General features: G+C 34.0%; 3 protein-coding genes across 4 annotated transcripts; 1 reads left to right on the top strand and 2 right to left on the bottom strand.

Moving 5' to 3' along the window:
• The first annotated feature begins 5,691 nt into the window (after positions 1 to 5,691).
• On the top strand, positions 5,692 to 8,520 carry LOC108341783 (uncharacterized). The gene is made up of 3 exons (XM_017579433.2): positions 5,692 to 6,027; positions 6,680 to 7,128; positions 7,921 to 8,520. The coding sequence occupies exons 1-3, from the start codon at positions 5,869 to 5,871 to the stop codon at positions 8,327 to 8,329; spliced, it is 1,017 nt and encodes a 338-aa protein (XP_017434922.1). The 5' UTR covers positions 5,692 to 5,868; the 3' UTR covers positions 8,330 to 8,520.
• Positions 8,521 to 8,734: 214 nt separating this feature from the next.
• LOC108342830 (homeobox-DDT domain protein RLT1) lies at positions 8,735 to 19,623 on the bottom strand. 2 transcript variants are annotated; one of them, XM_052879725.1, is made up of 19 exons: positions 18,722 to 19,623; positions 18,210 to 18,626; positions 17,370 to 17,449; positions 15,422 to 15,835; positions 15,220 to 15,309; positions 14,937 to 15,101; positions 14,611 to 14,833; positions 14,434 to 14,534; positions 14,026 to 14,112; positions 13,769 to 13,921; positions 13,513 to 13,668; positions 13,102 to 13,311; positions 12,356 to 13,027; positions 11,730 to 12,278; positions 10,948 to 11,267; positions 10,644 to 10,797; positions 10,422 to 10,526; positions 10,068 to 10,331; positions 8,735 to 9,787 (listed from the first exon to the last, which is right to left on the bottom strand). In XM_052879725.1, the coding sequence occupies exons 1-19, from the start codon at positions 18,894 to 18,896 to the stop codon at positions 9,017 to 9,019; spliced, it is 5,106 nt and encodes a 1,701-aa protein (XP_052735685.1). In that variant the 5' UTR covers positions 18,897 to 19,623; the 3' UTR covers positions 8,735 to 9,016. The 2 variants fall into 2 exon arrangements, with proteins under 2 accessions (XP_052735685.1, XP_017436156.1); XM_017580667.2 differs by having other exon boundaries at positions 10,644 to 11,267; positions 18,722 to 19,622.
• Positions 19,624 to 24,032: 4,409 nt separating this feature from the next.
• LOC108342434 (protein DMP4) lies at positions 24,033 to 25,308 on the bottom strand. The gene has a single exon (XM_017580210.2). It carries the CDS (start codon positions 24,928 to 24,930, stop codon positions 24,295 to 24,297), a length of 636 nt encoding a protein of 211 aa, XP_017435699.1. The 5' UTR covers positions 24,931 to 25,308; the 3' UTR covers positions 24,033 to 24,294.
• Positions 25,309 to 25,549: the final 241 nt, after the last annotated feature.

The raw sequence follows: 25,549 nt of genomic DNA, 5'->3' as shown, positions 1-25,549 counted from the left end.
TTTTGTGAATTCAAGGAATAATTTGTATTCCGATATTGAACAGTTAACAAGGTAAGTTGAGCACTAATTTTAAAATATTTTTGTTTTTATCTAGTTTTTGAGAGTTTAAAAACAATACTAATTAATTTATAATTTTACTTGTTATTTTATAATGTAAAAATAAATTAAAATAAATTAAAAAATTATATAAATGTTTTATTAAAACAATTTATTACATTTCTTAATTTGATAAGAAACTTCGAACACACCTAAAAAAAACTAAGTTTTAATTAAGTTTTATTGACTTCTAAAAGATTTTATACTTTTAAATAAACTATTTGTCATTTAATTTTTTTAACTGGATAAATTGATTTTTTTGGTAAATCTCGGTTTTGTAATTTTATGATGGTTTGATTTTATAATTTAATAATCTTATAATTAAAAAAACTAAATTTTAATTTTTTATTGACTTCTAAAATATTTTATACTTTTAAAAGAACATTTTTCATTTAATATTTTTTATTAAATTGATAGTGTGATTATTATTATTTCTGTAATATTTATTTTTTTAACTTTTTATAATTTTATCATTTTATAATTTATAATTTTATAGTGTCTGATTTTGTAATTTTATAATTTAACAACCTTATAATTTTATAATCTTATAATTTTATCATTTTATAATTTATAAAATTATAACTTTATAAATGTTATAGAAACCTAACTTACTTATATAACTTTATAAATGTTATAGAAACCTAACTTACTTATATAACTTTATAAATGTTATAGAAACCTAACTTACTTATATAACTTTATAAATGTTATAGAAACCTAACTTACTTATATATCGGTAATTTAAAATTTTTTGAAGAAGTACATCACACACAAAATCACATATAAAATTAAAATAAAAACATTTCGAAGTACACAAATTTACATTTATTATCCAAATGTAGAAAATCAAAGAAAAGTAAGATGCCAATAATACTTTCAGTGCAATAAAATATGTAATTATTTATAAATAGATTTCGTCAATAGAATTATTGATAATTTAAATTTATTGATATATTATCAAGTATTACAATTTTGTTTGTAAGTATCTTAATTACTAATGAATTTGGATTATTAAAAAAATTTGTTAATAAATATTGTGATTGGATTTTATTCTACTTTATTTTATTATTTTTTCCTTTTTTAGTTTTCTTTTTGTTCATTTTTTTATTTTTATTTCTCCTCTCCTCATCAGTAGTGTTTTGTCTCCATTGTTGTGTTAGTCGTCTTTGATTTATTCTTTTCCTTTTTTTTCACTTTTTTCTCATCCTTCAACATTTAGTCTTACTATTATCATTGTTGCACCTTCACAACTATCAAGTTTATGTCGCCTCATATTTTTGTTGTTGTTATCTCGATCATTAACTCTGACTTCTCCTCCTCTTCCTTCTTATTATTCTCTTTTTCTCTTATTCTTATCACCTTTCTCGTTTTAAAATAAACATCAAACTTGATGTTAAACTTGTCACTCATTTTATCAACGAAAAATCAACAAGTGATGGGAATTATAAATTATTGACGAATAATTTATTAACAAATTTTACCAATGAATTCAATATCAACAAATATTCTCGTTGCTAATTAAAATTCTAAAACTCGTAAGTAATTTTTTTTAATAAAACTAAATTTACCAACAAGTTTATTTCCATCGTTAAATTTTATCAAATTACAAAAAAATTTATTGTGTTTTCATAATACCATGAAAGTATGAATAGTTTAAAAATTATAATCACACAAATTAAATAAAGACAAACATATAAAAAAATTATATTTTCTATATATATAAAGTGCATTCGTCGTAACGTAACAAATAATAAATATCGTTCTTTTTCTAAGAAATTTGTGCAAGAATCGACAACTCTTGCACTCAATAACTTAATTAGACCATAATATTTACAAAAACACAATAAACTTTTTTTATATTTTTAACAAATAGTTGGTGTGAAAGAAAATGTAACATATATTCAAGTCAAAATCAATTCACCAATATACTCAAATCTTATCTCTAGTGACTTTGAACATATGATAACTCATCAAGTTTTAATTCCTTGAATCCTTAATAAACAACCATGCATTAAGTTCAAGAGTCTTATAATTATTAATGAATTATGTTCCATTCCTATATACAAGCATTCATTAGGTGTTTAATTTCAATTATAGGTTCAAGTCATATTTCTCAATACATCAAGAATCACAAATCAAGTCATAACAAACACTAAGCATGAAAATTCAATACTAACATGAATTAAAAAAACATATATCATTATCAACACAAAATTACTCAAGAGTTCCATGTTTTACAATTAATCTCAACAAATAAGAATAGTCATCCATGGTGGGGAACTTAATGTTCTACAAATTGAAGAGATAGAGAAGAAACAAAAACCAAAGAGAAGAAGCAAGCCCTCTCCCAAGGTTATTGGCAGTTGCTCCATGCTCTAATTTCAACACCTTCAATTCATAACTTTTCTTTCTCTTCAACCCCAAAAGGAGGGAAACCACCATGGATGAAGGCGGAATCCCAAGGAGATAGGAAGAGTTTCCCAATACTTTAAACAATCTTTAAGAGTCTCTGTCAAGCACCCTAGGTGATTCTATTTATGTGAAAATGACGTATAATGAAAATCATCGCGAAAACATGAATCAAATACCCATTTTTGCATATCACATACTCATCCATCGGCTTCATTCTCACCTAACAGGCCCATAAATTGATGTTGTATAACTTGTAACTCGTTAAGTAGGGCACATTTTTGTCTAATGGCTAGAATACTATAACTAACTTGCCTAGTGAGTCAGTCTGACGCCCAATGATGATTTTCTGGTCGTTCAAGGGTGGTCCATGACAATATAACCCTACAAGTGAGTATTTTATTCATGTTTACAACCATAACTGCGATTATAGAGCCTTTTAAGTGGGTATTTGTCTAAAAATAATTATTTATTACCAATCATGCTTTCTTCAGTTCTAGCTTATTTTCCTCCAGCAGAATTGCTTTGTATTTTCTTATTTTACACACTCAAAGAGAGATTAGGGGTAAAACAAAGGTATATTAACTAAAACACAATAAAACATAAAAACACACTAAACATGGAAACAAAACAAGATCAAAGTTATGAAAATAGTTTATTTGTTTATGAAGGTATATACACAAAAACACGTAAGTTTAAATTACCTATTAATTTTATTGATAGATTTTAAGGTATATATATGTAATTATCGACGAATTTTACAATTTGTTAGTTACATACCGTAAAATTTGTTGGTAAAATTTGTTTGTAATTAGAAATTCAAATTATTTACAAATTTGTCTATTTTTAATTACATACCATAGAATATATCGATAAAATTTGTCAATAATTGAATATTCTTATTATCAATTGATTTTTGTGTGTTGATAAAATTTGTTAATAATTACATACCATAAAATTCATCAGTAAATTTGAATTATTAATCAACTTTATCAATAAATTTTAAGATATTACTAACGAATTTTTAAATTTATTAATAATTACCTACCTTAAAATCTATTGAAAAAATTCATTGATAATTAAAAAATTTTATTATTTACGGATTTATCCGTTGGTAATTTCATACTTTAAAATCTATTCATATATAACCTGTCAATAATTAAATTTGTCGGTGATAAATTTTTTGTCTAGATATGGTAAGAAATATATTTTAAATTAAATTGGTAGGTTAGATGGAGAAGATAAGGTAAGAAAGGAGAAAGAAAGTGAGAAGGAGGAGAAGATGTATGAAGCTGAATGGTAGTGCTTGTGGTATGTAGTGTCGACATACGTTTCAAGGGTGCGATAAGGTTTCACATGATTTGCATGTAGTGATCATAGTTCATATGTGTCATTTGTGTTGTTACACATGTGGATGGAGCTTCAATCTATAATGGTTGATGAATACTCAAACGATCTTTATGAGACTGATGACAAGGAAGAAACATGAATATGATACAATGTAGTGACATTTTTATGTCATGTGTGATAGTATAGGTTCGTGTCGTTGAACACAAATATTTTACCTACAACAAAATTTACAAAATTTATTGATAATTTTTTTTACCAGTAATTATTAATAGATATTTTATTTTATCAATTGATAAAAAATTTAGTTATGATTTTTTTTGTTGGGCATAAAAGGACAATATAAAACTTAAAAGAAATTTATTAGCAACTTACACAAAATTATTTAATTAAATTGAGTTGAATATATATATATATATATATATATATATATATATATATATATATATATATATATATATATATATATATATATATATATATATATATATATATATATATATATATATATATATATATATATATAGAGAGAGAGAGAGAGAGAGGTTTTACGCTTGTTTTTCAGTTGATACATTTTAGCATTGTGTACTGGGTTTTAGTAGACAAAAATACTTTAATATATCATGGATTATAAGTTTTAAGGTTAAGGGTATTTTAATAATTTTCATTCTCAAAACTAAAAAAAAAAAAACTCAAACCCTTGCTCATTTTCCTTATTCCTCTCAACCCTTTCTCTCTCATCTCTCTTACTCCAACATTTTATTTGTTATCCCTAAGCTAATCCCAATTGAAAAAAATCAGAAAGACTCGCCTAACCCCCTGATCTACCTTCCTCACTTATCCTAATTTACCTAACTCTAATCGGACAACTTAATAGTCAAAATATCAAATCTCTCTGAAAATAAACTACTAATTCTAAAATTTAAAAACAAAATTTAATAATAAGGGAAAATATATAACACAACTCTCCAATCAAAAATTAACATCAACATAATCAATTATTTTGTTATTAAATTGGAAAACAAATGAACGAACAAAGCAAGAGTAACAAATTACGATGTCGCAGGTTGCTGTGTGGGTGAGGAAGAGTATGTTGATGAGAGAAAAACAAATTGGATAAGTGAGGAAGGTAAATTAGGGTTAGACAAGTGTTTCTGATTTTTCTTTTTAATTGGGACTACCGTAGGGATAACCGAGAAAATGTTGGAGTGAGAAAGATGAAAGAAAAAAAGTTCAGAGGAATGAAAGAGGTAAGCAAGAGTGGGGGAGTTTCTTATTTTGTTTAGTTTCAAGAATGAAAATTATTAAAATATAAACTTAAAATTCGTAATACATTATGATATTTTTGTCTACTAAAACCCAGCTGAAAACACACATACACAAATTAGCAAACTATATTATATATATATATATATATATATATATATATTATATTATATATATATATATTATATTATATATATATATATTAGCCATAAATGATTATATATTATTTAATATATAAGTTAATAGTTATTTTAGTTTGTACGAAGAAATAAATAAAATGTAATCTTTGAAATAAAAGAAAATCTGATGGATTTATTTTCTTTATTCTATTGTTACAAAGTGATAAGGTTACATGGTGGGATTAAAATATTCACTCTACTTTAGAATAACTCTTTATCTAAAACCTTTATTACGGTTTTATCCTTTTGGGCATCACTGCACACTCATCTTTATTCTCTATTCAGTGTGTACCATTTTGTAAATCAATCTCAAGTGATATTTTCCGCTCGTGTATCGCAAGGAGATATATTATAAAAATAAAATATAAACAGACATAATATGATTAAGTTTCATAAGAAAATAGAAACAAACAACCATTTTTAAACAGAGTTGACATATATTGATATATTGATCAAAAGTCAAAAAAACAAACATTTGTTACACAATCTCAAAAAAATTTCACCAGAATTGTTGTTGATCATAAGATACTTTGTGAAGAAAGAGAAAAGTGAAAAAGAGGGAGTGAATCGGATGGACTACTATGGGATTTTGGAAGTTGACAAGAATGCCTCAGATGAAGAATTGAAGAAAGCCTACAGAAAGCTTGCAATGAAATGGCACCCTGATAAGAACCCAACCAATAAAAAGGAGGCTGAGATTAGATTCAAACAGATATCTGAAGCCTACGAGGTAACACCGTCAATGTTCTTGATTTGCTGTGTCGGTGTGGTAAAGATGTTAGATTTAGATCCTATGTTTGATTTTAGTCATTACTATTATCCCTTTTTCCAATTCCTTATCCATGATGTTGATCCTCCCTTTTACTTAGTGACAAACCTTGAACTTGATTTTATGGTTAAACCTTGATCATACTTTAACTGCACTTCGATGACACTGTTCCTAGTTTGACTTCAGTTCCTGTTCATTTGTTTGTAATTAGGTCACGATTTAATTTTCTGGCCAAATTTATTTTGTTGTATTTTTCACTTGGTGATGGTTGATCAATCATCTGAATTGTATTTTTTATTTTTCATGCTTTTATGCACCCTCTAGATTGCAAGGGCTCTTACAATATTGTATGGTTAAAGTTTTTTTTGAGATAAACTACTTGTGAGATAAGTTTGGGGACTCGGTTAATTGCTTGCCACACAGTTTGCTCTGCATAACTCACATGGTTGCTTGGGTGCATGTTTGTTCACATACTAAGTTGTGGAATCCTTGTGTTTGTTTCAATTATTAATCTCTCCCCTTGAGTCTACTTTTCTTTTGGAGGCTGTGTAAACTGTGAAATGAATATGGAATGTGATTTGGTATATCTGTTTGGTTATTTGTTTTGATGCAGGTTCTGAGTGATCCTCAGAAGAGAGAAATTTATGATAGGTATGGAGAAGGTGGGCTTAAAGGTGGAATACCAACACGGGATGAAGGTATGGCTTCCTTCTTCCGAACTGGGGATGGCCCACAACCATTTAGGTTCAATCCCAGAAATGCAAACAACATTTTTGCAGAAGTGTTTGGGAGTTCAACCCCATTTGGAGGAATGGGAATGGGAAGGGGGTTTGAGTGTGGTAGCAGAGGCAGAGGCATGGGCATGAGGGGGGGATCGTGGGTATCAAGATCCTTTGGTGGAATGTTTGGCAATGACATCTTCAGAGAAGGCAGGCCAATGAATGAAGCTCCACGCCGCAAGGCTCCTCCTATCCAAAATACACTGTTTTGCAGCCTTGAGGAACTCTACAAGGGCAGTACCAGAAAGATGAAAATATCAAGGGAAGTTGCACTTGCAAGCGGGTTAGTGTTCTTTGACTGTCATTTCAATTTAGAACAATTTGTACTTAAGCCTTCTCTTAATAAATGTCTTGAACAGAATGAGTTCTATTGCTGGATGTGTCAACTAAAATTTTATGTTTCTAACATTTTTATCTAAGCCAAAAAAAAAATATGTGATTGCGACTTTAGATAGTTATCTGTTAGATGTCTTGATTTGCTGTATTTCCATCTCTTTTTGTATAATTGCTTCAGAGATAGTCAGTTGATGCTACAAATTTAGCAATCTGTTAACTTTTCCCCTCCTTTTCTTTGGGTCAATGAGTTCTTGTGGTTGGGTAAGGATTGGTGTACAGACTCATTGCTACAATCTTGATATGGTCATTGCATTTGTGGCATTACTCATTGTTGGCTCCGAAGTGTGATTTATTGAATATTAATTGGAAGAAACTTAGGAATGGAAATAGCTAAGTGAGGTCAAGGTCTTGCCAAGCTTGGCTTGACCTGCTTTATAATCTCCTGATTCAATTTTGGTCAAATCCATACCCATTTGGCAAAACCTTTTCAGGTTGCTATAAAATTCCTATATACACTTAAAGGTTGAAGATATGCATGAAAGTATAGGTGGTCAGTGATGTTGACTTTTAATTTATCACTCAACTGTGCAAAGGGTGCATACCCGACTCCCTCAGCTACCCTTTCTTCTGTTTGAGCTCTGCAAATTTGTCTCAATGATAAGAAACAAAAGCTTATTCTTTCACTTGTGTATGCCTATATAAGCACAGTCAAATTGATATAATACATTTATGTTTGCAGGAGAGTTTTTCCTGTGGAGGAAATATTGAACATTGAAATCCAACCGGGATGGAAGAAGGGAACCAAAATCACTTTCCCAGAGAAAGGAAATGAGCAGCCAAATGTCATTGCAGCTGATCTTGTGTTTATAATTGATGAGAAACCTCACGGTATATTTACAAGAGTTGGTAATGATTTGGTTGTGACAAAAAAGATATCTCTTACGGAAGCTGAAGCTCTACCAGGTTACACCATCCAACTTACAACTCTTGATGGCAGGGATCTGAACATCGCCATAAACAACGCCACTGATCCAGATTACGAAGAAGTCGTCACCGGGGAAGGCATGCCAATTGCGAAAGATCCTTCAAAGAGGGGTAACCTTAGGATCAAATTCAACATCGAAATCCCAGATGTAGTCGGTGCCTGAGTGGAAAGCCAGAATTAAGAAACTTTTGGCACCATGAGTGCCAACTGTGGCAGAGAGTATCTAGTATATAATAATAGTAGTCTTTGGTATTCACATTTTTTTTCCTTCTTCATTTAGATGGTATGTGACTGGTGAAGTTTCTGAGTTGCGTTAACAATGTCATCCACGTAAGTATAATATTTTTTAAATTATGGGTAACAGAGTAATTCAACTGTGTGGCATCATCAATGCCTGTTAAATTAATTCTAAAGAGCAGTAATTCGAAAAATCATTAAGAAATAAGGTGTATTAAACACCACAGGGTTAAGTACCTGCTCAAATGGTTGATATACTTTAGATTTGATTTTTAATTTCTTCGTATTTCGGAGTAAATAATAATTTCAGTTCAAAATAGTCCAAACAATATGATATAATAAAAATTTATTAATTAATGAGTATCTATTACAAAGAGGGGAGAAAAAATTACAAAAACAAAATGAGGTTGGCTACTACTATGCCCTCTGCTTAAGACTTTTAAAATACAAGGCTCCATTTTGCATGGATAATATACACTAAATCTACTCTACCATAAACTCGTCAAAGCCATGACATGACTTGGAGGTCAGGTGTTTGTAAAGCTGCAATATAAAAAATGCAACGCAGCCTTCAGGTGCGAATCCCTTCATTGAGAAATTAAAATCGGATGTTCTAATCTGAAGAATCTTCGGACAAAGCTGAGTATGAGCCTCCAACGTTTACTACCCTATTTCCCATCCCATCTGAACCCTCACTCATAACATCCGCTTCTGAATCCTCATCTTCATTCTCTTCAATGCCATTGTCATTGTCGTCTTCAGAAGCATCCACATCTTCGTCACTCATTCCAACCAAATCCCCACTCCACCTGTTGGAGGGAACACCGTTAAAACCTACCTCCCAGTTTCCTTGATCATATTCCACAGCTTGAGCGTGGTCATAATCAGATTCTACCTCTTCAGCACTATTACTATGGTCAGCAGCAACCCCAATGTGCACCGGAGTCATGGGACTTGCCTTTTCTCCATCCCATTCCTCATCCAAGTTTTTCAGTGGTTCTCTATCAATCTTGGAGCTATGGCTCGCTGTTGTATGGCCCAGCAACAAATCTTCAACAGCTCGCTTTCCCACTCTCCGCTTTCTTACAGTTCGGCGACCTCGCCCAGCACCTTGTCCTTGTGTTCCTCGTGCCTGCTGTTTTAATTTGTGACTTAGATTGACAGTGACCTTAGCATTCTTCCGACCACCGTCTCGTTTGGAATTGTACACTCTTTTAGCCAGTTTTTTGCCCCGTCTTTGTTCATTACTCCCTCGACGACGTTTATTGCCACTTCGTACAATTTTCTTAGGAACAGATTTATCTTTAGCGAATTCATCATGGTCGAATTCTGCCGGTTCAACCTCCCTATTAGATTTCAAGTGAGTATATCTTGATGGAAACCTCTGCAAAAAAAGTAAGTTAAATGTTAATTTGTCCTCACAATATCATGAATATTTCACAGATAAAAAGATCCCGACACGGGAAATATGACAAAAGGAACAGAAATTTAGGGGAACTTGACACCCAATCTGTTTCTAGTCTGTCGGACACATTTGCTCAGCCTGAGTTCAGATTAAAATGAAAAGCTGCGGCAGAGCTTATGCATAGAAAAAATTTCATGATAACATCTCCTATCACATAAGACTAAAAGTAATACACTATAAAGGAAAAATTGAGACTTACTATGTATTCTCTTGCTTCTTTTTCCTCAGAAGGCTCAAGTCTTTCGGGCTTTACATAGCTGATGGATGAATCAATCTCAAAAAGTCTGAGAGACAAAGCTGCAGTTGTTAGTGGAACCCATGGAAGCACAGGAACAGATTCAGGATCAGTTGAAGCCTGCCCAGAACATTCTAACATACTGCTTGATCCCAACAATTCATCTGTTGTAGAGAAGTTAGATGACAGAAAATCTCGCCGTAGTGCTTTCTCAAATAGGGTCAATATCTGCAGAATGAATTGGTTAATTCATACATGTCTGAGTAGGCATATAATTCAGATCAACAGAAGCTAGAACTTTAAGAATTGAAATGGAACCTGTATAAGCTCCTCAACAGAAGATGATTTGCTCAACTTTACACCCCAGTGCTTCCTAATATCATCGGTCCAATTTGTTCCAAACGCTTCAGATAGAACAGATACCTGTAAACGAAAAGAGTACAATATACTCCTCAAAGTCAAACTAACAGGACAAAATAACAGCTTAAAATTTAATAGAAACCAGGGTTCAAGGTGAAAGCAGAGTTACCATTAACTCACCTCCATACAAGCCAACAGGATCTTAAGCAATCTTGTCCGCAAGGGAAGAGAGTATTCCAAAATACAATTATCTTTGGATAATTTGTCTCGACATTGAAATGCATGCTTAGAAAAATTAAATCCATTATTTGAGGAAAAAGTCCGGTGGCAGGAACTGCAATGGGAGTCTTCATCAAAATAAAGATCGAGACAGATATCACAAATGTCCATCTGAGGTTTGCATCTCTTTATCCCATATTTCATTGCACATAAAACTGATGAATTATAGCATTCTTTCCACAACCACTTCTGAAAATCATGATACCTTCTCAAGGCAGCTTTCTTCTCACTCTCACTTTTCCCAAGCTCAATTTTGAAGGACGATGAAACTTCGGATGTATCAGTGTTCAAGTCATAGAGGATACTGCTAGGACTGTCAGATCCAGCATTGTGGTCAGGGATGGAAAATGGTTCATTAGCTTCAACTTTAATAGAAACTTCGCCTCTGCTTCCATTTTTGGCACAATGTGCATTCCTCTTACGAACATTTTCTTTAAAGGAATTCTCAATCCTTTGCAACATTAAGCGCAAATGAGATTCCCTGAGCCCACGTGAATCCAATGATGTCAAAAGAGAATCAAAGGCCTGCATTTTAACAGTAGAATAAATAACGTGGTAACTAAACCAAAGGATAATAAAGGCATCATATTTTCAACAAATTTGGCCCCTCATGATTTAAACGAATCACACATTTAAATAATTTTCATGGCAGTGTCAACAAATTGATAATAACGAAAAATGAAACTTACATAAAAGACATACAAAATAATTACAATGAATAAAACAACAGGCAAGCAAATGTTTAAATTCAAAGGCTATCCTCATTATTCCATTTGCTAATAATCAGATATTGATGGGGGAAAATATAAATTTAGAGGGAATGTCTTGTTGGATATCTAAAAGGAGACTTGCTGTGCCCTAAGTCCTAACATACATGCCATTAAAAGCATGCAATGAAATATAATAAACATGTCAAAATCAATTTACAATTTAGTTTATCAGCAAAGCAGAGATCATCTCGAGTAAAATACAGTTTACACAAGATACCTCTTCAGAATCAATGAGCCACCACCTGCCATCATGACATTCAACAAAGATCCTGCCAGAACCAGGATCACTGCTAGAAGCAGATGCAACAAACTGCCAATATCGATTACGTCTGCGATCTTGGCCAAGGGGTAAAGACCTGTAGACATACATCTCCTCCGCTAGGTGGGCAAAATAAGATTTCAACTGTGAACGTGACCTTTTTGAATATTGTGCAGGTACTTGAGTCTGTGGGATGTCTGCACCAGTACCAATGCCAAAATCTTGAATTGATGAGGACTTCTCCATAGGCATGCTCAGCGCAACAGGAGCTCCCTTTTGGTTTTCTGCAGTGCTGGGTGATGCTTCATTATTATTAATATTAATGTCAAGCATTATTGGGCTTTGGTGTCCCTCCGCAGCTGGATATGTGTATTGTGTTTCAACTTTATTTCCAGTAAGAGATGGAAAATCTAATTTACTAATATTATCATCTTTCAGACGAACTTTGTCAATCTGAGCATCTGCCCACATTTGTTTCTTCAGAGCATTTGCTGATTCCAGTCGATCCTAGAAAACTCATCATGTCAACTTAAAAACTATAGAAAAATAAACTTACAGTGCCCTTTAGACAGAAAAGATATTACCTCAAGGACAACACGGATTGAATTTCCTTCATTTGCCACACCAACCAAAGCAACAAGAGCATTTAGACGCTCCTCTACACTGAGATCAGAATATTCTCCTTCTGCAAGTCCAAGAATCCAGGACTCTCCAGATATGCTTTCATCAATTTCCATATTATCTTGATCAAGATTGCCAGCATTTAAATCTCCACAAGCAACAGGTCTGGTGACAGAACTGGGACAATCAGCACTTGTTGAACCATTCTTAGGAAGACAGGGTAAATCTGTATCAAACTCATTTTGAATAAGATCTATGTTGTGACCCAAATTTTCTTTTCCATTTGATGAGCAAATGTTTGTGTCAGGATACTGTTCAGAATTTTGGTTTGCACTCAAAGGATTCACTAAATCATCATCTTCAGGATCCTCATCGACTTCATCACTTTCTGACTCCTCTTCTCTTTCAACATCATCAGCATCTTCACCAGCTAGAAACCCATTTTCAAATATCTGAATTTTCTTTCTTGCTTCTGAAAGAATGGAGTCAGCATCAGCAGGATCTTTTCTGAATGCATCTCGTACACAGTATGTTGATGGAGCTATTCTTTCAAACAATTTAGTGTCTCTTGTCAAAGCAACAGAAATTGATGCTTCAGGAGTCTTGCTGGTCGTTAGGTCTCGGAGACCAGATTTCTGACAGAAAAGAAACATAAGAACAAATTTGAAAATTTTAGAAAGATCAACTGATAAGAAGATAGGCATTTCACCTGAATTTTTTCTGCAAGCTCCAGTACTGTCAAGCCCTTACTACCCTCCAATGAGAGAACATGAAATGCTGCAAATTTAACTGTTCCAGGAGTTAACCGGTGCCTTGATCTTCGGGGAGCTAATAGACCTCTCTCTTGCATTTTGGCCACGGCACTTTCAGCTGCTGAACCATTACGAAGTGTAGAAATGATATCTACACAACTTTTTCCCTGGAATAACAAATACATTTTTAACCACTAATCAGAGTAAGGACACAAATCCATGGCTTAAAACAATTGCAAAAAAACAAATGCTCAGTGAACTGAAATGATAACACAAATGTTTCAGCCTATGGGCACTAAAAATATCGCAGCATCCCTTTAACATAAGATCTTGATCTAAATATTTATACGCAAATAAAGAAAGTGAACCTCGTCTTTATCAATTGTGTATGACCATGCAATACTTCTTTTCTTCAGGTGTGGTCCTAATCCTGCAGACAGTGCTAACTGTCGGAAAATTTCTGGCCATGTCAACTGATTCAAGTTCTTCTGCCAATTTCGTATGTCAAAGCCCCATGCATATGCCTAAACCATAATGAAGACGTATTTGTCTGAGTCAACAGTCTCAGGCAAAACTAGTATGTCTCAAAAGGAAAAATAAAATTTATGATATATTTCAACTTACTCCTTCCACGATCTCTGGATGGCCGCCTCCAGGATTAGCAGCTCCGTTCTGATTCATCCCCAATCCTGTAGAAGGTGTCCTAGCAACATCTTCAATGTCCTTTATTATCACCTTGAGAAGAGCAACATGTATCTCGCCCAACAATCTAGAATCCTGCAATCAAATGGTTTGAACGTAACACACATAATAAGCAACGAGTGCACAAAATTCAGTTCGTCTGCAGTACAAAATCAATAGCAAAGGTCAGATTTACTCACATAGTCATGAAATGCCTGTACAAACTCATCAAGAGTAAAAGGCCATAAATCAAGAACATCAGAAAAAGTAATCAAGAATCTCCAAACCTGAAATAGAGCAGTAGAACACAGCTTTCAAACTTTAAATTCAGAATCCTCAATTTTTAAGCTTAAGAATAATAAAGAACAATATGAATTATCTCAGAATTACATATACGAGCTAAATATAAATAACCTTCACTATCATATACAGGTGGACGAGCAAATTTAACCAAACATTTCAAATCATGGACTAATATAAACCAATGTCAGAAACTGAGAAAGAGTAAAATTCCCCTTCCTCGTTTGGGCAGTACCAGAGCAACTGGTTCAGAGCAACATTAACATACACTTACATAAAATGGTGAAAGAGAGGAAATACAAACATACCATGAGAAGGTTGCCAACATTCTGTTCTGAGTTGCTCCAGGGTTGGATAGCAAATGGTTTTCTCAGCTTTACACTTTTGGGGGGGAATACACACAATGAATCTGAAGTTCAACATGAATTAGTAATAGAACCTAATTATGTAACATTATAAAGAGCAACATCATGATAATTGCTCACCCCTAAATGATTCAAGGTTCTGCAAAGTATCAAGATCAATATGAATAATAGAGGAAAGCCCCTTGCTTGCAGCAGCCAACTCCATCAATTCAAGTTGTTCATCCTCAATAAGCTCCATAGATTCTTTAGCTATTCTCCGAGCATTTGCCTTCTCAAGTGCAGCTTTCCTCCTCTCTTCCTCTTTCTCTTTGCGGATCTCTTCTTTTTGCCTCCTTTTCTCAGCCTGTTTTTACAAAAGACAGCAAGAAAAAGGAGCAATGTACATTAAAAATCCAGATGTTTAAATATTTGTCAATGGATTATAATCAATAGGGTTTGGAAATTACTCTCAAATGTTCTTTCAACAAAAACTTTTCCCTTCGCTCCATTTCCCGCCTTTGCTCACGTTTTGATCTTTCCTCTTCTCGCTGTTTCTCACGCAACAACCTCTCTTCTTCCTTCTTTCTCTCACGATCTTGCCTTTCCATTTCCTTCTTCAATCTCTCTTCACTCTGAAAGGGAGAGGGGAAGTAGAGGGTTAGCTATAGAGAAGGGGATGTCTTTTAAGATCTATAACATGCACCGTGGCAAGGTGGCTAGCAAAAAATCTGTTTTAATAAACATTAAAACCTTTCGTCTGAGGTTATCTTGTTTCTCAAGCTCTTTCCGCATCCTCATTTCATAGGCTTCAACTTCCTTTGCAACTCTGGCTTCATCAATCTACATAAACGTCAAAAATATACATCATCCTCCTCAAGTAATATTGTTTTAACATTGCCAAGGAAAATGACAAAAAACACTTGACAAAAAAATTACAAAATTCAAGAAATACCTTCCGTTTCCTCTCCATCCTCAATACTGCATCATTATGGGATACTTGCCCACCAGGTAAAGCATATGGAATTTCTTGTCCAACAATTGGGTGATCAGTAGCATAGTGGGAGTTCATTCCAGTATTTGTTATGTTTATGTGAGGTTCCCTTTTGGGTACAACATCATTTTCTCGAGGGGGAGATGGATAGGGAATCACTTGTTTGTCCTGTGGTTGAGACAAAAGACGAACACGAGCAGAATGACTTTGAGGAGCATGAATTCTAGGTTGTTCATTTCCAAGGGGAAAAGGTGTTCTTGCCGGACCCTCCATCGGTTCATGTAAATGGGGCAGGTTTAGTTGTCCAAAAACATCAGATCTAATGCCAGACTGGCTTGGAAGAAAGGGATATTCATGGAATGTCCTTGCTATTGCCTGTAATGGATTCCATTTAAAACCCAAATATCATATTAACAACGAAGAGAAAGGGTTGACAATAAATATGATCAAAATATGAAAAGATAAAAGCCATTTTTTCTCAAACATAAGTAAACTGAGGATAGACTATTAAGAGCATTTAAAAACATTGTGAATGAAAGCATTTAAATAAATATACCCCTGACCAAAATAAAGAATAAACAGCATACAAAGGATATGCGCAACAACGCATGTGCATTAAATTTATTTATTCTTTAACACAAATAAGTCCTAATAAATGATAGAGGCTAAAGTACTAATATGCCTGATATCACAATTTAAGTTGACAGTACCACTATGCCACTAGGAAAAACGGCAAAAAACTAAACACCAAATAGTGCAACAAATAAAAGAATACCCTAAACCCTAAATAAAAGAATACCATTATATACAGACATGAAGGACAAAAATTTTAAAAGTGTGCCAATCTTGATAACTAAATCACACAATCACGATTAAAAAAGGGTTTTCTTTTAATACGCATCTCAATCATAGTTATCGACTTCAGACAGCAGTGTGTAACTTAAACCAAAAATGCTCTAGGATAGATCACAGCAGGATGAAAGCTATTTAAAATTTTATAAATATATTTTTATATGTATAATCAATACTAAGTACTATGCATAGTTAACTATAAAATGCTCCAAAAATTCCCAAATTTAATGGCATATTAAGAATTGTCTAAAAAATTCATAGATCTTAAACAAAACGTGCAAGTAAATAACACAAGCTAACAAAAAGTAACACTAGGTACAGATAAGTAAACAGACTAACAGAGAACAGACATGGCCTACTCTTTTACGAAGATAAGGCTACTGCACTGGCAGTGGCCTGAGATGCAGTGGTCTATGGAAGAGAAGAAAAGGGGAATTAGGGTTTTACCTTTCTAGGTCTGACCAATGTTACATGTCATTTATACCCTAGAGCACGGGCAACATTGGGTTTGATCCCCACCCGTCAAGATTGCACCACTGTTGTGTGCAACAGAACCACAATTTGGATGGCATGACCATAACAACAAACACCCTTTGAAATGGCAACTCCACGCCAATATTACACATGATTAATAACCCAGAGCTCAATACAAGACTAATTGATGGGATACTGAATTTTGGGCTTAAGCCCAATCATTGAGATGAAAAGGACAAGGACTGATTATTGGATTAAAGTCCAATGAAATCAATGAACTGGAAGGTTTATTCCAGAAGCCAGAAAAAAGATAGACTGAGAGGAAGTTAGGAAGAACACTGAGGTGCCAAGTTTGCCACCCGAAGGAGGACTATAGGGTGTTGAACGGACTGTATCATTTTAGAGCAATGCTGTTATTTGAGAGCCTTGAACTCTGGATGATGACAGATGAGCTTGAAGTGAACTTTGATTTTCAGTCAACTCCAGTGGTAATATACAGTTGCTTCCTTTTCTGAATATTCTGTGTCCTACCATAATTTTACAGACAAATACACTAGAAAGTCATAGCATAACGAAAACCAACCTTATTTGTCCTAACATCATGTCTTTCATACATTTTATTGTCATAGGCAAGACTAGGCCGCTTTTGAGGATCTGTAACAGCTGCACCAAAAGAAAATACTAGACATATAAGTAGTTAATCAAGGCACATGCACCTATCACAAACAATTATTCATCAAGTAAACCCTCACTTCAGTATCTTAAATTATTGCATGCATTAGTCCACCTAGTCGCGTTTGCAAAACTTCACATTGGTCCCAAAACTTGGGAAACATTCATCGTTGTCCGTAAAAATGTATAGTCCAATGTGAAGGGTGTACCACAAATATAGCAACAAAAGCGGAGATTAAGCAAATTTATCAACTAGAATGATCAACAGATGCTTATCAGATTAAAATGAGAGTTCATTCTTTAATCATCACCAACTTATAACGTAAAAGTAATGCTTTTTAAAATTCTTTAATGTTGAAAAACAGCCAGAAAGATGACAAGAAAAGCAAAATAAGAACATTACACCCCTTTCTGATGATACACTTAAACAGAACACCCTAGACACTAGTTGATCCCATTACTGCTTCACAAAATAAAAGCCACATTCAAATAAAAAATTGAAAGTCCGTAGTTCACATCAATACCATGAAACCTATGTACTAACATACAAAGAAAAGTCATTAAACAAAGCATGGAAGACAAGTTCGGTAAACAGTTGAATTGCATATCCCATAAAACCCTAATAAATTAAAAAAAGAAAAAACATATAAACAGGAATTAAAAAGAAAACACACTATTATACATTGATAGCGGTCCTAAATTCAACCGAGATACACAACCATCCACCTAGTCAAAGAGCCAAAGACCATACCTAAGGGTGCCCCAAATGCATCTGGCGGCAACGGATCAAACTCCACTCCAAGAATAGGTCCATCTTCTCTTAAAGGCTCCCCCAACTGAGCCTCCACACAAGCAATTGCTCTAAGCTCCATTATAGTCTGTGGCGACTCATAGTACCCCCTAGGCACCACATTCCTCAACTCCGAACGGGTAAACGGACTGGACCCTGAACCCGACCCGGATCCGTATTCAGCACCCACTTCAGAAGCCAGCTTGGGCTCCTCAACCGGAGAATCAGTTAACGCCGCAGCCTTACGCAGCTTTTTCGACGGCAAGTCCTTCTTGTCCTTCAACCGCCGGTGACAGAACCACATCTGCAACTGCCGATCCGACAACCCCAACTTCTCAGACAACTCTGCTCTCATCATCTCGGACGGGTAATTCTCCACTGAGCAAAAGTACAAAAATTAAAAAAATAAAATAAAAATCAGTGAACAATAAACCTATAAATTGAACAAGAAATAAAGGTTAACAAGCACAAACCAGCATAAGCTTTCTCGAGCGTTTCAAGCTGAAACGGTGTCTTCATCTGGCGCTTGGGCTTGCTCTGACCCTCACTAGAATTTCCAAATTTGCTGTTACTTTCATTGTTGTTGTTGTTGTCGTCATTGCTGTTTTCTTCCCTCTTCACCTCGTTGTTCTCTGGCTCCGCCTCCATGGATCGAGATCGAACCACTTTTCCCCTTCAAACCCTAAGAATCCACAACGAAGCCACCAAAAGAAACACAACCACGCAGCACAGAGAGGAAGGGGAAAAAATAATTAGGGCAACTGAATGGAATCGATTTTAGTGTTTCTTTGTTTTTATTTATTTTTGTCATCTCCTTTTCTCTTTGGAAATCAAAAATTCCGTGATAGTCAAGGAATGGAAAGGCACAGAATTATTATCCTTTGATGAAAAATAAATAAATGGCAACACGATAATTTAAATGGAAAAGATAAAAAGAAAAGCAGCGTGTAATAAGAGATTGAAAAGATAGAACAATGAAGATGAAGAATAAAAGAACAAAATCCAAAACAAAATAATAAACCAATATTAATAAAAAGGGTGATAATCCGAAACCAAAAATAATAACCAAACAACAACAGTTCCTCTTCTTGACTACTATAACTCCTCTGCCACCTTTCATAATAATTTCTTCTAATTATTAATTACAATTACGATAATAATAATCTCAATCTGTTTTTCTTCTTTTCTTTTATTTTATGAACGAACGGTGTGATCATCTGATGATCGTGTCAAACAGGAGGGCCAGCTAAAAAACAAAACCAAACCCGAAGAAAGAAGGGTGTCCTTTTTTTCTCTTTTCTTTACGTTTCCAAATTTCCTGTTTTTTTTTAAACCAAAATGAGATGTTTCTCTCACTGCGTGTGTTTGTGTGCATCACTTTCTCTCCCCCACGTTGTTTTAATTCCATGAACTTTTTATTCTGAGCTTCTTTCTTGTCTCGGGTTTGATTTTTCTTTCGTTGAATTTTCTTTTGCCTTTTTTTTTCATATTACTTTAGTTTCGGACGTAACTTTGGTCAATTGGAGAGAGAAGAATTACTGAATGTGTTTTTGTTCAAGTTGGTGCGTTGGATTGGTTCTTTACAAAGATGATTTGGTTTCCAAGGCTCAGTTTTGGTGATTCGGTATCTTCGGCGTGCTATGATCGAATCGATGTTTAAGGTTTGTGTTTTTGTGGGGCCCGTTCTTGTTCCTGTGGCTGCCTCACATCATCGAGTTGGGCTTCTTTTTGGACTTCCAGTGCTTTTGGGCCTCAGATCAAGATTCTGCACTCTTCAAACGCTGCTCTCTTCCTTTCACCGAAAGAAACCATTTTTTTTTCTTCTTACAGGAAAATGAAAGTTCATTTACACTGAGTTCAATCTTGAACCCAAAATAGTAATTTAAGAAAACAATCAGATACAATTTCCCAATGTGTGTACTTCTACAACATTTAATGGTTTGCAGTTCAAAATTATATTTTTTTAGTCTTGGTTTAAGAGTTCGTGACAATATCACACGTGTTGGTTGGTGTGTGGAGGACTCTTTCTAAGTTCTTGAAATTTGTTGAATTGATTAATGGCAATACGTTATATAAATGGGAATATTCAACTAATGGTCAAAGAAATTCATAAAAAGAAACAGAAACTAATGGTCAAAGGCAGAAAAGGGTTCAACTAACGAAAGTTTGACAATGATTGTTAATGTGGCCGATCAAGTCAAAACCTTGCAATTTGTAGTGAGTGAAAAAATTGTCCTTTTTATATTTTGATAATCATATTGGTACAAAATAAACGACATCCTTAATCTTACCGAATGACCAACATGTGGTTGTTTTAATTAGTACATGCTTGGTTCTCTCCGGGAAGCATCTTTGGTTAAAATTTTATTCGTAAATAAGGAAAAAGAATTATAGTAATAGTTATAGGTTTTTATTTTTTTAGTTTAATCACGATCCAATTATATCATAATTAATATAGATTAGTTTATTCGTAGTTGTATTATACCTGGTGACGGATCAGTTGAGGAGAGTCCGAAGTCAAAACAGACAACTGACCGGCTGTCAGACACACCAGTCAGGAAAGGTAAATATCATTAATGGTCAATTAATACGTTTAATGGTCATATTAAATGCGAATATACGTTGTTTATGATATTAATGGACAGTTAGCACGTACATTAGCCAGTATTATTGGATTTATTGTCATGTCAAATATGAATTAATGAACTTAATTGCTATAAGTCCTATAAATATAGGGTTAATGCTCAGGTAAAGACACATTTATCTATGATAATAAAATATAGACCTCTTTATTAAACATATCTGACTTGAGCGTCGGAGTGTCTTCTGCAGGTCAACCACCCATTGGAGTGGATCGCGTTTTCTGAGAGGATTGAAGATCAAAAGAAGAGCAGAGCAAGGAAGAACGACCGACCCTCAGACCAATTCAACCGAAACATTTTGGCGCCCACTGTGGGGCCGAGCAACATCCCCACAAAACCACGAGGAACCAGACGTGTAGACGTGCGCTCGGCCTCGACATTGCTACTTCGGATCAATACCAGGTTTTGCAACAAGAATACAAAATTCCATAATAATTTCAAAAGGCGTGTCTTTTGTTCTGAGAATTTTCAGGAACTTTCAGCCCTACATCCAACCTTGTTAGGATGGTTCAGAGCTGCGTTCAACCTTGTCAGGTTCTACCAACTCTTAATTTTAAATTATAAAACATTATGCATTGGTTCAGAGCTGCGTTCAACCTTGTCAGGTTCTACCAACTCTTAACTTTAAATTATAAATTATAAAATATTATGGTTCAGAGTTGCGTTCAACCTTGTCAGGTTCTACCAACTCTTAATTTTAAATTATAAATTATAAAATATTATGCACAGGATGGATCAGAAATGTGTTCAACCTTGTCAGGATGGATCAGAGCTGCATTCAACCTTGTCAGGTTCTACCGACTCTTAGTTTTAAATTATAAAATATTATGTGCAGGAAGGTTTAGACCCAGCGGTAAATCCCACTCGGCCGACAGGTAAACTCCTCTCGTTGAAGTTAAAGACCAAGAGGTAAATCCCTCTTGCCCGAGAGGTAAATCCCTCTCGTCAAGATTGAAGATAAAGATCGAGCGGTAAATCCCACTCGGCCGAGAGGTAAACTCCTCTCGTTGAAGTTAAAGACCAAGAGGTAAATCCCTTTTGACCGAGAGGTAAATCCCTCTCGTCAAGATTGAAGACAAAGACCGAGGGGAAATCTCTCTCAACCGAGCGGTTTAGACTCTCGTCAACCAGGAAGCTCTGATAACAAGGACTAAGTGTCAAGTATGCAGACAGTCAGTTGTATAGTACAAATGACTAAAATTCAATACGTGAAACCGTTCGGCCCAAAAAAGATACAACAACCTCCCTCAAACTCATAAGTCCTATAGTTAACCTCGCCTAAAGCCGCACGATTAACTCGGACTTGGGGGGCTTAATGTACTATACCTGGTGACCGATCAGTTAAGGAGAGTCTGGAGTCAAAACACAAGCAACCGATCGCCTGTCAGACACACCAGTCAGGAAAGGTAAATATCATTAATGGTCAATTAATACGTTTAATGGCCATATTAAATGCGAATATACGCTGTTTATGACTGATTGACCGGTCATGTTGCACAAGAACATGATATTAATGGACAGTCAGTCGGTACATTAACAAGTATTATTGGATTTATTGTCATATCAAATATGAATTAATGAGCTTAATTGCTATAAGCCTTGTAAATATAGGGTTAATGCCCACGTAAAGACACCTTGATCTATGATAATAAAATATAGATCTCTTTATGAAACATATTTGACTTGAGCGTCGGAGTGTCTTCTGCAGGTCAACCACCCATTGGAGTATATCGCATTCTCTGAGAGGATTAAAGATCAAAAGAAGAGCGGAGCAAGGAAGAACGACCGACCCTTGGACCAATTCAACCGAAAGAGTAGTTATTATTAATTAAATGTTAATCCGACTATTATCTTGTAATCGATTAGATCAGGATAACTGATCGATAAATAATTAGTTCAAGATTATTAGTTCAAGTTGATCGACTCGATAATTATCGATCTAAAAATAATTGGTCTAAATGGTCCATTAAATAATGATTAATTTAGATAATCAAACTAAGAATGATCAACTCAATAAATGATCTATTCAAGGGTAATCGATAAAAAATAACCAGCTTAATTGATTTATCCTGACTTATTAATATATATATATATATATAATTCTTTAATTTTTTCTAAATTGAAGTAATTTTAGTCTAGCACTCATTTTTCAGCTGTTAAGACAAAATTTTAGTAAATATGTTATGAAATTCTGTTGGGTTAAATATGTTTTTGGTCCCTTAACTTTTAGTGAAAATTGGAATTAGTTCCTCTTCAAAATTTTGGCCTAATTTAGTCCCCAAACTTTAGAAATGTGTGAATTTACTCATTTTAACCAAATTTTGTTAACTTTATTTGATGTTTCAAGTGCGTTTCATGATAACATTTGAGTTGTTTATACGTTTGACACATTTTTGCTTCAATGTTAACTGAGAAATGCGTTTGAAACATCAAATAAAGTTAACAAAATTTGGTTAAAATGATTAAATTCACACATTTCTAAAGTTTGAGGACTAAATTAGTCCAAAATTTTAAAGATATACTAATTCCAATTTTCAGTAAAAGTTAAGAAATCAAAAACATATTTAACCCATTCGTTACTAATAGATATGTGTTTTTTTAGTACCGTTTAAAGTTTTTTTGGAGGAAACTAATAAATTTTATTTACTTTATTAAAATATGTATGAATCCTCTATTTTATCTTCATCTACAGTATAATAAATACATACATAATCTAATTAATGTTATCTTAAGTTTTGAAAATAACAGTTAAATAGAAATAAAATAGATAAAAGAAACTTTTTAATAAGCGTGATTGTAATAATAATTGCAGATAGGATAATAAATTATGTTTGTATGTTTATGCAAATCAAAATTACAGATTCACAAAATGATAGAGATTAAAAGTGAATTTATTTTGTGATTGATAATTAATGATTATAGTTATAATCATGAGTATATGTCAGACATAATAAATTATAGTAATTAATTCATTTGACAGCTAAATGAATTAAACAAATTATACGTAGTATCTGTAGATAACAACAACTTCAGTAGTTTACCATCTCTTTAATATAACGATTGATTCATTTAATTACATAATAAATGTGTAATGATTCAAGTAGTTAAATTTCTTTTACATTTTCAACATTCATGCGGAATGAGACACACCTACATATTGACATATTATTGAGGAAAGACATAGTTTATACAAGGCAGTGAATCAAGCAGTGAATCCCTGTCGTGAGATATAAAACTATCGAGCAAAGACATAATTTATACAAAGCAAGATTCATTTCATTGAACAGCTGTTCCAATAATATAAGTAATTTGTTCCAGACACAAGCCGAATTCATCCCGTTAAATTACAGAAATCGGTGACTGAGAAACATGAAGTACATGCAGTGTAAGAACATAAAAGATGATTAATTTGTTGAAAGGGGGAAGCCAATTCCATGTCTCTGTGTAGGAAACACAACAAAGAACATGCTGCCGAAAACGCCAATTCCCACTGGCAATGCCGTGAGGATTTCCTGTATCTCAGTCGAGGGTGCTGGAAAGAAGCAATTCAACACATTTTGATCGAACAACGCAATTGCTGCAAACACCAAAACTGACATAACTGCATGCATGATATCTATGAACTTCAGGCAATATTTTGCAGCAAGTTGAGGTGGAAGGGTGGTTGATCCGTCAATGACCCACAAGCCCCTGAGGGTGGCAAACCCATAGCAGATGTTCCCCTTGTTGTCTCTGAAGCTATCGGTTAAACATAACAGGAAGCAGGAAGCAGCACAGAGAGATACAAGTGCAGCAGTCATGGTCTTGCTGACAGAGTCACAGTTGCCAACGTTTGAGAAGATCGGGGAGAGAAGTTGGAAAGCAAGGACTGTTCCAGTCGGTAAAAGGTTGGCCAAATGAGCAGTGCTCTGAAATGTCTGACTAATGGCTTTCTGAATCAGATTCCTCTCTGCTTCTGGTACCTCACTATTTCTCAGCAGTGGTACCCTTTCTTCATCCTTCTCATTCCTACGATCATCACTTTCTATCTTGATGTCCATCGCTTGTTGAACCTTTTCACAGCCTCTGTGTAATGGTGTGTATCTATATAGCTCAGCATATTTGAGTGGCGCTAAAGGGAAGGAAGGTTTGTGATTACTTGCAAGAAACACAAACTAAACTTTATAAACCACCTTTCCCGAGATTCCTGTTAGAGTTAGTTAGAAATAACTCATGCTTATTAATACAACCTTTGTAGAAATAAAAACTAGGATAAGATCACTGTTTCATGGGATCTTCTCAACACACTTCCCCCAGTTACACGTTAGTTGCAATCTCTTCCCACAATTCATATACTTCAACAATCCAACACTTACACGGTACACATCCTTCTCACACAAGGTTTGTATGGTCTTCTTTTCAATCATTAAGACTCACTGATATACTCAATTAATAATCATTAATCAATAACTTTATTGTTTATTCTTACCTTACATAATCATTTATTCAGAAAGAAAACGTTTAAACAGACAGTTTAATCTTGCAAGAAAGAAATCTTCTACTCTCACTTTTTTTTTAATTGACATTGATTTTCCTAGTAATTTCTATACCCAGTTGGTAGCTTTCTCCGAACTGAAAAGATAGAAATTTGATTCATATATTGCCGAATTAGTAATCTGT

This window comes from Vigna angularis, chromosome 6, assembly GCF_016808095.1.
Source record: "Vigna angularis cultivar LongXiaoDou No.4 chromosome 6, ASM1680809v1, whole genome shotgun sequence".
Taxonomy (NCBI): domain Eukaryota; kingdom Viridiplantae; phylum Streptophyta; class Magnoliopsida; order Fabales; family Fabaceae; genus Vigna; species Vigna angularis.
This window is presented reverse-complemented; position numbering and strand designations above follow the sequence as displayed.

Coding starts and splice junctions, on each gene's coding strand:
- LOC108341783 (XM_017579433.2), top strand. CDS start 5,869: ATGGACTACTATGGGATTTTGGAAGTTGACAAGAATGCCTCAGATGAA. Junction 6,028..6,679: donor AGATATCTGAAGCCTACGAG/GTAACACCGTCA, acceptor GTTTTGATGCAG/GTTCTGAGTGATCCTCAGAA. Junction 7,129..7,920: donor GAAGTTGCACTTGCAAGCGG/GTTAGTGTTCTT, acceptor TTATGTTTGCAG/GAGAGTTTTTCCTGTGGAGG.
- LOC108342830 (XM_017580667.2), bottom strand. CDS start 18,896: ATGGAGGCGGAGCCAGAGAACAACGAGGTGAAGAGGGAAGAAAACAGC. Junction 14,535..14,610: donor GAACCTTGAATCATTTAGGG/GTGAGCAATTAT, acceptor GTTGAACTTCAG/ATTCATTGTGTGTATTCCCC. Junction 14,113..14,433: donor ATGTTGGCAACCTTCTCATG/GTATGTTTGTAT, acceptor GCTCTATTTCAG/GTTTGGAGATTCTTGATTAC.
- LOC108342434 (XM_017580210.2), bottom strand. CDS start 24,930: ATGGACATCAAGATAGAAAGTGATGATCGTAGGAATGAGAAGGATGAA.